The 13679-nt window shown below is 35.6% G+C and overlaps 1 protein-coding gene across 2 annotated transcripts in view; it reads right to left on the bottom strand.

Annotated features, from left to right (window-relative positions):
- Positions 1-2689: 2689 nt before the first annotated feature.
- Positions 2690-13679, bottom strand: part of EPAS1 (endothelial PAS domain protein 1) — a 118742-nt gene continuing 107752 nt past the window's right edge. For both annotated transcript variants that reach the window (XM_032215814.1, XM_032215815.1), the window contains 6 exons: positions 12745-13232; positions 10734-10857; positions 10498-10621; positions 9107-9289; positions 7479-7595; positions 2690-4370 (listed from right to left, as the gene is read on the bottom strand). In XM_032215814.1, the coding sequence (XP_032071705.1) occupies positions 4306-4370; positions 7479-7595; positions 9107-9289; positions 10498-10621; positions 10734-10857; positions 12745-13232 (1101 nt within the window). In that variant the 3' untranslated portion in view covers positions 2690-4305. The remainder of the gene's footprint in view (positions 4371-7478; positions 7596-9106; positions 9290-10497; positions 10622-10733; positions 10858-12744; positions 13233-13679) is intronic.

Genomic DNA, 13679 nt, shown 5'->3' with positions numbered 1-13679 from the left:
CCAAGAAAGAAATATGGGCATGGGAAACATTTCCAAAGGCATCCTCCCTAATTTATTCAGGGAGAGATTTACTTTCGGAATTGTAAGATTCTGTTAATTTTGCCCTACAATGAAGTAATTAGTTCATCTGGGTGTCCTGCCTGGACTACCTCACCAAGCTGACCGTAATTTTAAAGATGAAAATATAATTTTTCAGTACTGTAGAAAAATATAGAGTTCTCCAGATCATTCTAAGAGAGTTTTTCTCCCCTCTAATAAATTCTAAAAGATAATATAAAGCTCTGGATTGACAAGAAGATGGTACTAGTCTGCTGCAAATTTTATTTAAAAGAGATTGGAATAGAATTTATAAAGGATTTGGAACAGGATTTAAATTATACAAGGAAATTATAAGTAAATTGATATTGCTATGCTCAACCTGAAGAAACGTAAGGGCTGAATTCACCTATGATTTGCTAGCTATACAAAGAAATAGAAATATGAACCAATGAGAATTTATTTTGTACCCTGCAGAAAACATATTAAACCTAGCCCAGATTCCTAGCTAAACATTTTACCTATTTGGATTTATTTGCATGGTATCTTGGGTGTAGTACAATAAAAAAAAAACCACACACACAAAACTCAAACAATATGTTGTGTTTCTCCTTCTGGTTTCCCACTGGAAAAAAAAGTCCCCCCTCTTTCTTTTTACTTCTAAAGATGCTCATAGGATAAAACATAAGATCTCAAGGTTTATAGATAATCCTCCATTAAAAGACTTAGTGACACACAATCCTTAGTTTTAAGAGCCATCAGAAAATATTCCTCTGCTGAAAAGAAGTGTCAAGTTCAGTTTGGTGTAAAGACACTTAGTATAAAGACATCTCAGGTTTATCACATGCTGCTGATGGGCACCTTTTAGACCATGAATGATCCACAAGATGCCCATCAGCAGCATGTGATAAAGCCTGAGATAAAGCCTTCTGTACGATGCTGAGATGTGCGATAAATTTAATGATTCTTGGCTTAGCTAATTTTGGCTGTAGTGGACTCATGTTTTGCTTGGATTACCCTCCAATTTGATACTCCAATTTGATAAACTGAATTTCATAGACCCTCCATTTAATGGACTTAAACAGAAGTTTTACTGCAAATAACACCAAAATCAATTGTGCAATTATTCAAACTATGTAAAGTGGGGCAAATCATGTAGATTTGTCCCCAATAAACTATTAATTGAAGTTTTCCTGTAATTTTTTTAAATTATAAGCAATAGACCCTAAGTTACATCTAAATATAATAATCATTACATCTCCAAAAAGATATCCAAGGGGCCACCATAGAAAATATACATCAGCTTTAGAAAAGCAGAACTTTCTATAATTTAAGACACATTTTAATAGGATTCCATGCTTTACATTCATAGCTTTTATTCAGAAAAGTGGAGACAGATTTCTTGTTTATCGCTTTTGTCCTGTCACAGCCTCTTATGTTACTTTAAAATCTATTCAATTTGAAGGGAACCTGCATTTGTATCAGGAGGGGAGTAACTTGGAGAAGTCAACAGAAATGCACAACACCCCCCAATAATTTTTCTAGTTGATGTTCATAGAATCAAGAGTTAATATGGTCTTCAAACCCAAGTGGTCCAGCAGTGTTATCTGGAGTGGAGAATGAGTGCCTTTTCCAATCCCCATTCATGACTAGCCACGGTGGCTGATCTATGCTTTTATGGAGTACCTATTAGAAAAAGTCAAATCTTCCCTCTCTTTCTATAATTAAAAACAAAAAATGAAAAACAGTGGAGATGAAATATGATTCAGAACATTAGTACCTGTCAAAGAAAGGTGCTTAATCTTCCATTGTGGTTGACGCTATACAAGTCCAAAGGTGAAATCAGGTAACTTACCTCAGTATTATGAAAAACCTTTCAGCCGTACAAGGTACTTGTCTTTACATGCCTGTGTATCCTTGGGCTTTTTTGAGGAGCAGCAGGATAGAAACATGATAGAGAAATAACTAACTGCATTTAACACTGAATCTGGTACAAATGGCATGACCAGTTGAAAACATCCAATAATAAAAGTAGACAATATATGTGGTTGTTGTTGCCATAGCCAATTCTTAATAGTGTTAGAAAATATTAGAATGTCTTATTAAATAAAAAGAAAATTGAAATGAATCTGAGATTAAATTAATTTGTAATACTGTGAAATTGTAATAATTTCATACAGTTATCCATAAAATATGTACTTGAAAATCTGAACATTATACTACATTGATTAACAAATTATGGTCCTTATGAATGAAGGGGGAGGGAGGAGGAAGGGAGATTAGGAGGAACAGCAGGAGGCATTTTCTGGGGAATATATTTTTAACTTGGAAGAGCAGCTCAAGGGATGTAAACAGTTATATGTTGCTTCTATGGGTGTTGTTTAATGGAAAATTTCAAGCCACTTAAAAAAGCATATTTCTACTATCCTAACATAAAATTTATAAATTTTATAGACAATAAAAAAATACGGCATGAAGCAAGATTCATTTTAGACTTCTCTGAGTGTACTTTTTAAAAATTAGCTGTCAAGATGGCATTTTTTTGTCTATGTGTTTGCAAACCTTAATTCCTATAAACAATTTAATAAATATGCACTTCACAAACATAAATTCCACTGTTTTGTTTCACCAGAATCAAGAGTCACAAGACATGGAAGGATCAGTAATCTTTAATAAAGTATCAGTGTCAAAATACATTACTTTATTGAATTAAAAGTTGCCATACAGTTACAAGATTATCAATAAGAAATTCAAAAATAGAGAGAACATGAAATAATTATGACAATAGTTATGGTTAATATTATAAGCATGGTCTCCCTCTCCCTCAGTGTAGTTTTAGTAAAAGGTTACGGTAAACACTTGAATGGTGAAAGTACAAATAAAAATAAAATAGCAATATATGAGTGCCATTCAGGCACAGCTCTTTATCACAAACAGATCTGTTTTGCTTCAACCACTTTAGCTCCAGAGATGTCACTGTAAATCAATGGATCATTTAAAGCGAACTATTTGATATTAGCAGCTTAATGTGCATATTTTTAATGTTTCCTCCAAAATTACAACTTTATTATGATAACTGAAAATCTGATCCAATTAAAACTCATATCTGAGAGTCACATTAAGCAAATCAAATTTACCGCTAAATATATTTAGTTGAAGCTGTAATACATTGCATTTTTTGAACATATGCATTATGACAAACTATATATAAACAATACTTTAATGCTTCATAAGTCCTAATTTTTAAATACAATATTCTGATAAAACACTCTTCCTGCAGATCTGAAATTATGCCATATACTTAATTAATTGTGAAAGTATTATCACAGTCTTCCTCCCCATGATATCCTCCTGATATAAAGTATTGTGGGTTCTGTATTTCTTAAAGTTGTAATGAACACTGGAGAGCACCAAGCTGAAAAAGGGTATATTATGATGGCTACCCTTTGAGAAATTCTTCCTGAAATTTGCATGGCTTTAGGCAAACACTTGGAAATGCAAATTTATACATGTCTTTCCAAAATTATGTCCTTTCTCTTTCAGCAGGGCTTACTATCATATAGGTATAGAATTATATTTGATGGCTGGATTTGTAATTCATGTGAACCTAGAGTATGCATTTTTCAGTGGCATGGGCCACATTTTGTGTCTTAACCACCTGCTTAATAATTTCTAATTTAGGCCTCTACTTTTAGAGGAGACAGAGGATATTCCTGTCATCAATTCTGAAGAAGATTCAATTCTCAGTCTGAACAATTTCTGGAATTGGGGGAGTTCTATACCTTTTGTCCTTTGCTGTAAAGAGTGCTCTGATTGGCCCAATTTTCCCTCTGCCTTATATAATCTCACCTGTAGATGCTAATGATCAAGTGGTAGAATGTTAAGGCTAACATCTTGCGTGGAAGACATGCTCCAGACTTTTCTTCCACAAGTGCTTGCCCTTGGTACAATGTAGTGAGCTGTTGAGAAATGATGAAAATCCTAATTTGGGGACCAGAATAACCTCCAAACAGGAGTGGGATTCTACTGGTTTGGACTGGTTCGGGTGAACTGCTAGCTCTGACAATAAGCTGGGAGTGAACCAGTTTGCCCTGACTATCAGATGCCCCCCCCCCCGCCTATGCTATTTTCCTACCTTTATCTTCTCAGATGATTCGTGCGGCAGAGCACATTGCCATGCGAATCAGCTATGTTACTCCTCCAAAGAAACCTGGAAGTGAAGATTTCTTCAAACTGCGCACGCAAATCACGTGATCACCGAACCGGTTGTTAAACCGGGAGGATCCCATCACTGCTTCCCAAGTATGAGTATTTCAACATGGAGAGATTATGTCCTGGAACAAAAAGAACCAGGACATCTTTACAGCATTTCTGAGCCTTTCCCCCCATTCATTATGGAATCAATAAACAAAAGTGTAATGGTTTTTTAAAAAAAGATCCCCAAGCAGACCTCATTCCTGAACACTTTTTACTCTAAAATCTTTCTGCAAAAAACAACTTCTTTCATGAGTTTATCTAGCTTGAAGAACGTTTTTCCAAAAATGCAAGCAAAATCTATTTACATCACATTTAATAGGTTTTTCCCTTTTCTATTAGCTTTGACTAGATGGAGCATTGATGTTTGTCAAAACTTCAACTTAAGGCAGACAGGCAACTGCTTGGAGTTTACAAGGGCTCCATTAATACCGTCAATGAAGAACATGCAAAGTTCTAGCAGAGTCTTACATTTCTCATGTAGAGAAGAATGGGAGCCATATTTGTAGCAAATATGGAATAAGCTGTTTAAGGCACTTTCAGCAGTAAACCACAAATAAATATAGGCCTGAAACTCTCCTTTCCCCTTCAAAAGGTAGTAATGATAGTCAAGATAATAAATAGGACTTTGAGGAAAGCTTGGCTACATCTTGAACCCTACTGTCTTCAATGAGCCTTAAATACTAACACATTTGTCTTTATGAGGGCAATGAGCACAAGGAGAAATATAATAAAACTGTTTTAATTTCTAAGAGTGAAATTTAATGCCATGTAATTCCACTTATACAACAGGACTTTTTTTCTCTCTGATTTTTCCCAGGGGCACAGAGTCCTCATTCCTTCCCACAACCTGTTGTGGAGTGTTTCCCCATAACCCCATTTTCCAATGAAATCAGTTTTAGTCTAAGAGAAGTCTCTGTTTTTTTTTTTTTTTTTTAAAAAAACCAATTGGTGCTAATTTGCACCAGATAATAATCTAAGCAAGTGAGACTTCAGCATCAGGTAACATTATCACATTTCCTGATTCCCTGGCTCTACCTTGGCCTTCTAAAGCTTGTTCTAAAATTCAAAGGGTGTGCAATTGTTTTTGTGCCAAGCAGCACACTGAACCTTGGGCAAGCTGGCGGCAGCTGTCCAATATGATGTCATTTCATTTACATCTAAACTGAATTCAAATTGAAATAAACACAACTGATCTCTACTTGCACATTTAATAACTTTATTTTGTTTGCCTTGTTAAATATTGTTGTTTAATAACAACTTTTGGAGGTCTCTAAGAGTTGGGTCCAAAGCTTTTGGGGGCCAGATGAGACCTTAGGGCCTCAGGTTGTACACATCTGTTCTATAGTTTTAATAAATAAATTTAAATCTTCTAAATTCATGAGCTTATATTATTACTGAATTGAATATACAGCTGTTCCCGTTTACTCAATAAAGTCAAACAGGACAACATGGAATGAAATGGACTCCTTCTATTTAAATAAATTCCTGAGCACCAACATGTTTTCTTATAGTGTTTCTGAAAGTTCAGAATGGTCTTTTGAAAACCTACTAAAAGAGTATTTGCATGGAAAGATTAACAATATTAAGGTATACTAAAAAAAAGTGACAAAAATCTCAACTGCACCAGAGTCTAAAATGCTTTCTATAGCATAGTAAGCAAGCAAGCAAGCAAACAAACGTATTTATTTCTGAACATAAATTGGTAATGTGAAGGATGTGGCTAGCTAGCTGAGAGGGAAAAACAAAAGCCTAAACTACAGTTAGTGTTAATGATAATCTTCAGACAATTCCTGTCATGGCATAACAAAAGGATGGAACTGGAGAAAAGGATCCCAAAGAAGCATGCCTAATTCAGCCTCTATCTTAAAAGATATTATAAAGTACCAGTATGTGATAAATATTTAACCCAGACAAAAACTATCAAATCAGCATGGTGTTTGGGTCAAAACATTCGGGAATTAAAACATATACAATAATATAGGTGATTAGTATTTTTTATGACTATCCCCAATTCTCTTTTAAATTCTTGACTTAGACAGATTCCGCAGAATTAATTCTGATCAAAATGAGATAGTTTCTTTTCCAAATGGATTCTTTTCCAAAATACATGGGTGAAAACCTAAAAAGTCAGCAGCTTTCCCACCTATTTTAATTTAGGAAAACATTGAATTGTGGGAGTTCTCTTAAGGTCAGGTGAGGAAGGCACTTTCATATTGTTTAAATCCATGGCAGGGATTTGCCACATAATTTTGGCTCTTCAATACACAACAACAAAAAGCATCCCTCTTTAAAGCTAAACCAGGATAAACTCTGAAGCCAAGTTTCTATGCTGGATGATCTGTGAGTGCACTTTAAGATAATTTGCAATGTTACAGAGGAAGCAGGAACTAAATGATCCATTCTCACATTTGCTTCATTTTCTGTTCTTCATATGCATAGGTTTTGCATACTATTGCAAACTATTGTTTGCCTCACCAGAACATTCAGTTTTAAATGAGGACATTGCCTCAAATGTTAAGTTAGACTACAATTTGTTATTTTTACAGGGATTAGGCAACACAGCAGTTAACTCTTAGAATTAACAAAGATTTTTCTCTTGTTTTTGGATTCGTGAAAATATTGAAGTTTGCATTCTTTTGCACACTAGAAAATTTAAGAAACAATTTGGGAATGGCCATACAGGCCCTCTGTTTGAATAAGGCAGTGCTGACTACCATCAGGGAAAAGATTTATTTCACTTAATCTTTGGCAAAAAAAAGACAGTTACAATAAATTGAGCCAAAGTATTACATACAGGCATTAGCACACACAAAGCCTTTAAAAAAAATTAGCATGAATATTGAGGAAATTTCAGAACATATAAATTACACATAGCAAAAGGGAATAATATAATATAAATTTTCTAAGGGACACTTTATTGGAATAAAAGGAAAAATACAGTAGATGCATACTTCTTTAAAGCAAATAAGAAAGTGAGTTAACTTTTCAGAAAGGCCACTATTTGGTAAAGTGGACAAATTGAAAAAGTAAGTAAAATCTTGTAAAAATGTAAATTGGTATTAGAAATTGTCTACTTGCAAAAATATATTTTAAAACTGCAGCTGCTTGGAACAGTATCAGCCCGGGGGGGGGGGGGGCACCCAGATTTGCTCAAGTGGCTTGGTCAAGAGCTTGAAGCAAGTCACCTCCCTGAAGAAGCGTCGAACTGCCCATCACCGGGATATTAACCTCACAGTCATATCGGGTTAATTCTGGCAACAAATAAGGTTCAAAAGAAGGCCCGAGCAGACGACTTGCAACTCCTGAGGGGCAAAAAAACAACAAAAAACAAAAACAATAATACAGAAGCTGAGCAATATATTTCATATCCAGGGGTCTTAGCAGCAGGGTTGAACTTAAAAAAATGTCACATTAGTACAATAGAAGTAAAAAAAAAAAAAAGCTCTAAAAACTATATAAAAAAACCTTCTACCTCTAAATGAGACGTGATATCCTTATAGTTAATTAAATAGGGATTAAAGGACATAATAAGTGAGCAAAGAAGTCTGAGGCACAAAGTTAAAACTATTGTAAAAGTTATAACTATTAAAGGTCTGGAAACTGTTTTAGACTCAAATGCTAGGTGAATGGTTTACTACCTATTCTAACATTTGCCCAACATAAGCACATATAGGAAAAGGTGATTCAACACAGAAAAGGATTTAATATTAGGCTCACAGTCTGTGGAGATTCTCATTCGTACAGGTCATGTTTTCCCAAAGTTGCTTTTTTTAAAAGGCAGCTGAACTTTTCCCCCCCTTGAAGATGTTTCGCTTCTCATCCAAGAAGCTTCTTCAGTTCTGACTGAAAGGTGAGAATTCAGGTACATAAATTATCTATGCAAGGAATATAAATCCTTCCATTCCCATCATTCAATCAGAACTGAATAAGTTTCTTGGATGAAAAGTGAAACATCTTCAAGAAACCCCTCCCCCCCAAAAAAGCAAGTCCAGTTTTTTTTTTTTTGAAAAAGCACCTTTGGGATATTAGGGTCATTGATCAATAATTATCCCTGTTTCCATTTCTGAAATATTTATTTATTCTTCTCCGGTTTTCTAGCACCTCTGGTTATTTACAAAACAATGCTGCTTTTGAATTATATCAACCATCATATAGATTTTTCTATAGCCAGTTTATTAACTGAGACATTAATAAAATTAAAAGAGAAGGTCTGGTCTAGTGGCTAATGCACCAGGCTAGAAAGCCAAAGCCTGTGAGCTCAAGTCTCACCTTAACCTTAAAAGCCAATTAGGTGATCTTGAGCCAATCATTCTCTCTCATTCCAACCCACCTTACAGAATTGTTGTGAGGAATAATAGGAGGAGAGAGAAGGAGTAGATGAGCTTGTCGTCTTGAGTTATTTGTAAAAATAATAAAGGTGGGATATGAATAGGAATGGGAAGAGAAGAAAATAATAGCTATCTCAATTAATGAGGAATGTATTAATTAAATAATTAATGGGAATATCTTCCTTCCTTCCTTCCTTCCTTCCTTCCTTCCCAGGTTGTAATGGTAAAGGTGCTAATGGCAAACCATTTCCATATTTCAGCCAAAATCTGCAAGATCCAAGAGGACCCTAGGAACAGCTTTATTTATATGAGACTTTATGGAAAAAACTTCAACTTATTTGTTAATGAGGTTAGACTACTTTCAACATCTCAGAGTAAGAGCCCACCCCACCTACTGAAGGGAATGTTTAAAGCACTCGTATCTTTCTTAAAAGCAAAATTTTCATTACTGTATGTAATCTTTCTAAATTTGACATGACACTTACCTGACATCCTATGAGCTTGCGATACACTGAAGTCCTGATAAGGGGTTTTGTAAAAAGGTGGAGAGTACACAGCTTTGGAATTATTTGCAGAGTTGCCAGAGGACAGGGGTAGATCTTGCTGTTGTTGCTGCATCACATGTGCTGGCTGGCCTGAGCATCTTTGTAGGTTATAAAGAAACTTATCTACAATTACAAAATTAAAAATTGGCTTTAAAAATACTATTAGAAACAGAAGACTTCACATAGCCATGTTTATATTTTGCCTGGGAAAGTATTTGTGTGTGGTGATGGTGGTGGGGCAGATAGAAGACCCATGTTTTTCTAAGGCAATTTCAGGAATGATGAATTATTCTCTATGGATACTCTCCAGATTGCAAACATGTGCAGAAGGAAATTAAGCAGCCACTAGAATCAATTTAATGGTGAGCTTCAGTTCATAATATCTCAAGTTACAAAGATTTTTCAAGGTTAGAACTAGTTTATGCATACATATAATGGGCAGTAATAGAAGATGGAGCTAAGTAGAAGCATAAATAGATTAGATATTAACAATGAATTCATGCACTCAGTTTTCATTCATATATAATATAGAGATATTCCTATTCTTGCCAAAAGTCATTGAAAGATAGGTGAAAAACTTAAAGGTATTTTGACAGTTGTATATTGACCTTGTGAATATATGATACTGAAAAGTAGGTAGGATCGTTGCTTTGGATCATTGTTGTTGTTATATACTTTTATTCATTAAACCTGAAATTCAGTCAACTGAACATTTAAAAATGTATTACAAATATTATTGACTGGCACCAATGGTTGATATGGGCTGCTGCCAGAATTTACGGATTGCTGGCAACAATTATTATTATTATTATTATTATTATTATACAATTGTATCACAGCGGCCAGTTGTTTCGCCGGATTTGGCATTGGTTACTAGTCGGGCCCCACCCAGGGGCCTAGGACGTCGTAACGTATTTTCGTAATATGCGTGCAGATCCAAGCAGTGCGGCTTTTTGCATTTGACTGATGGTGATTTTGTCAATTTTTAACTGTTTTAAATGTAATTCCAGTATTATTATTATTATTATTATTATTATTATTATTTATTATGACATATCTCTTCTAATCCTAGAGGAGGTAAATAGCCAACATACGGCTAGTGCCATTATGCAGTTATCTAAGCTTCTTTTTAAAACATTTAAATTATGATGGAAACTGAGTCAGCCCACAGTTGACTCAGCTTTCATCTTTCTGAGATCAGTAAAATGAGGACCCAGATTGTTGGGGGCAATATGCTGACATTTGTAAACTGATCTGAGAATGTAATAAAGTACTATGGGCATATAAGTCTAAATGCTATTGCTATATTACTAATTTATAAAAATTCTTACCATTAAGGACACTTGTGCTGAGTGACTTCTTTTCTGAAAGCAATGCACAGTTTTCACTTCTGAGAATTTTCATCCTTTTCAACATTAAGTGGGCTGGATTAAGGCCAGATATGTCATCTTGTGACTATGGTAAGGTAAAACAGGAAGACATAAGCTACTCAAAGAATGAAACTTGTACAACCTTATATTTAAAACCATGAAAGGCAAAATACAGTGATCATTCCTAATAAATTTACCCCATTCAGATGTTGAAATGTTTGGTCCTCATAATCTAACTGCCGCTTCAACTTCAGACTGTTAGCAAGAGCTATTCGGGCTGGATTTATATCTATGCCACGCTGTCCAAAACTTTCCAGTGACCTATCAAAACAAACCATTTAAAAAAATTATTGAAACATGCTTTATTTTAATGCAGAGAAATGTGACATGTTGGTCTGCAGAAATCTTTTCTTTTTTCAGAAATGTTCCTATTATCAATGGTTAAAACAGAAGCTTGCTAGAATATTTTTTACTAAGACAAAAGTGGCTAATAGTGAGAACAGCTATGAGATTCATAGCTGGCACAATGATAAACATTAATAAATGACGAACATTCATAAGGTGTGTCTATGTTAATAAAATTGAAGCATTATTTCTGTAAAATGTCCTATCAGAAAGCTGAATTGGAAAGAACAGAGTGAGCTGTGCAAATTGATAATAACACTTTATTTAACCATTGCTCAACAACTGTTTTCTGCAGTTAGTTTCTATTGCTTAAGTACTGTTGACTCTCTGATGTGGGCAAATCACTAGCTTGCGCCACAGACATTATTCACTCATTGATACCCAAAGTCAACATTAGCAGTTTGTTATCTTTAAAGTTAATAAATTGTGCAAAGATAAATGGTGGTCTAGGAGTTGCTTCAAAACCACCTCCCCATGGATAATCATATGGATCCCTTCCCTATTGGCTGTACCAACCTTTTATTATTTTAATTATGATTTCATTTGTCAGATTTATATATTGTTCTCGGTCAGAAACTCAAGGCAACATACATTAAAAAAATTCTATTTTTTTCCTACAACAATATTGTGGAGGCTGGTTAAATTAAGAAAAAGTGACCAGCCCAAAGTAACCCAGTACAATTAGTAATCTAAGTCTCTTCAGTCTTTCTCCAACTCCTTAACCACTATTGAGGATACTCAATTTCATTGTGTCTTGAGTGACTCATTCCAAAAGATGATAAGACACAGGTGGACTTGGTATTCTTGACGCTTAATTTTCTTAGGTGCAACTGGAGCAGATTCCCTGTACAGTTTATAGTCTGCAAAGTTCGGGGAGGCACGGAGGAATGCTCAGAACAATAATTATATGTTTTGTACTCCTCCCCTACATTGTGGTATGCTGAGGGGAAAGGACTTAATATTTCAGATAGTTCGAAGATATGAATGTATGCTAAGCTCCTCTCAAACCAAGAGAGGACTTCAGATGGATGGGTGAATGCACACTTTGGGGTACAGCCTCATTTTCCTCCTCCGTGCAATGCCCTTGATACTCACACTAGATTATCACCTGGCATAATTTCCAGGGAACGTACAGTCCTCATCCTCCTTTGAAAGTATGTGGGTTTGTTAAAAGATAGTTAAATGCTTGGTGCAACTCATGACTTTTAGGGAAATTTCAAAATAGACATAAAATTGATTAAAACTGTGGATCACTCAGATCTCCACCCAGAGAGTCAAACAACACTCATTGTTCCTCAAGTTTTTTCCCTTTTCTATTTTGGATGAAAGGATGACTAATGAAATAAGTGGAATCCTTGCTCAGCTGCAGTGATTAGAAAAATGTTGTTGAACGCATACACTGTGCAAATACTCTCACAGTATGTGAGCACTTTTTAAAGTTTTTTTTTAATGAAGAGATATGATTATGTGCCATGAAGTAACTTTCAACTGCTAGCATATAATCTCTTTAACTGTAGCTCTGATAACGTCTTTAAAAATAGGCATACAAAACCATGATCTTTCTCTGACCCATTGACAAATGGTTTTGCTGGGAACTTTTTATTTTTATATGATAACAAGCTTTGCTCTGATATTTCTGTTTTGCTATTCACACATATTGTATTTTTCATTTCTTTTTTTTATTCAACCACTTGCCTCCACAAGCACGAACATATGTGGAAAATGAAAAATCTAGTTATTATTTTGTTATATTTAAACTGCTTTTGTTTATTGTCTTCAAAGTCCTTTTCTGTGTTGAATTACCTTTTCCTATCTGTGCTTCTGCTGGGCAAATGCAGTGATGGAGGGTCTGATGCAGAGCTTGTTAAAGACTTATGGCTGATTCCTCTCCATTTTGTTGGCACATACTGTAATGGTGGGTCAGGTGGCCACTGTGTATTTGGTCTCCCTCCCATTGAAGACAGTGGAGTGTTGGCTTGTGCATAGTAGGGCAGCAAGAATGAGGATGACTGACTCCCATGGTTGAAGAATGCCAGTGGCAGAGTCCCTTGGCCTGCTGGCATGCTTTTGTCAGATCCTGGCTGGCAATATTTCTCTGGCAGGAAGTCGCTTTGGGAAGAGGGAGCAAGTGGTTGGAAGAGACTGTTCATGTTACTTAAGCTGTGCTGGGGAAGCTGGACACTTTCACACAGAGGACGCTCCTCTTGACAGATAGGGCTCAGCTGGAAATCTTCTCCATCCATGGGAATATAAGGAGCCAAAGTTTCAAGATCCAGTTCATTGAAGTCACTCTGTCCAATGAAGGGTTAGGGTAGCGAAGAAAAACAAATGTACAATTTAAAAATAGAAAACTAGAATCCCCCTCTTCTCTCATGTCCCAGAATAATGCCTAAGGCACAATATGCCTTACTCTATGTAGGATATAGATTTGCAATTTCCCAAATTTCCCAAATTCAAATTAAATTCACCAACCATTTAGGTGTTTTAGACGACAATACTATAGCACAATGACTCAGAATGATGGAAATTGCAGCATCTGTCATATATGTTATATAAAGTTATGTATGTTATATAAAGAGCCCCTAACCCAGGGTGTCAAACTCAAGACCCCGGGGCCAGATCTGACCCACGGGGTGCTTAGATCTGGCCCGTGGGGCCACCCTGGAAACAACGAAGGACTGGCCTGCAGTGCCTCTGCCAGTGAAAATGGAATTCAAGAGGGCCGCACGTGGCCCTCC

The sequence above is a fragment of the Thamnophis elegans genome, chromosome 4 (genome assembly GCF_009769535.1).
Source record: "Thamnophis elegans isolate rThaEle1 chromosome 4, rThaEle1.pri, whole genome shotgun sequence".
NCBI classification, from domain to species: Eukaryota; Metazoa; Chordata; class Lepidosauria; order Squamata; family Colubridae; genus Thamnophis; species Thamnophis elegans.
The sequence above is the reverse complement of the archived record's forward strand: the minus strand, read 5'-3'. Positions and strand labels throughout refer to the sequence as shown.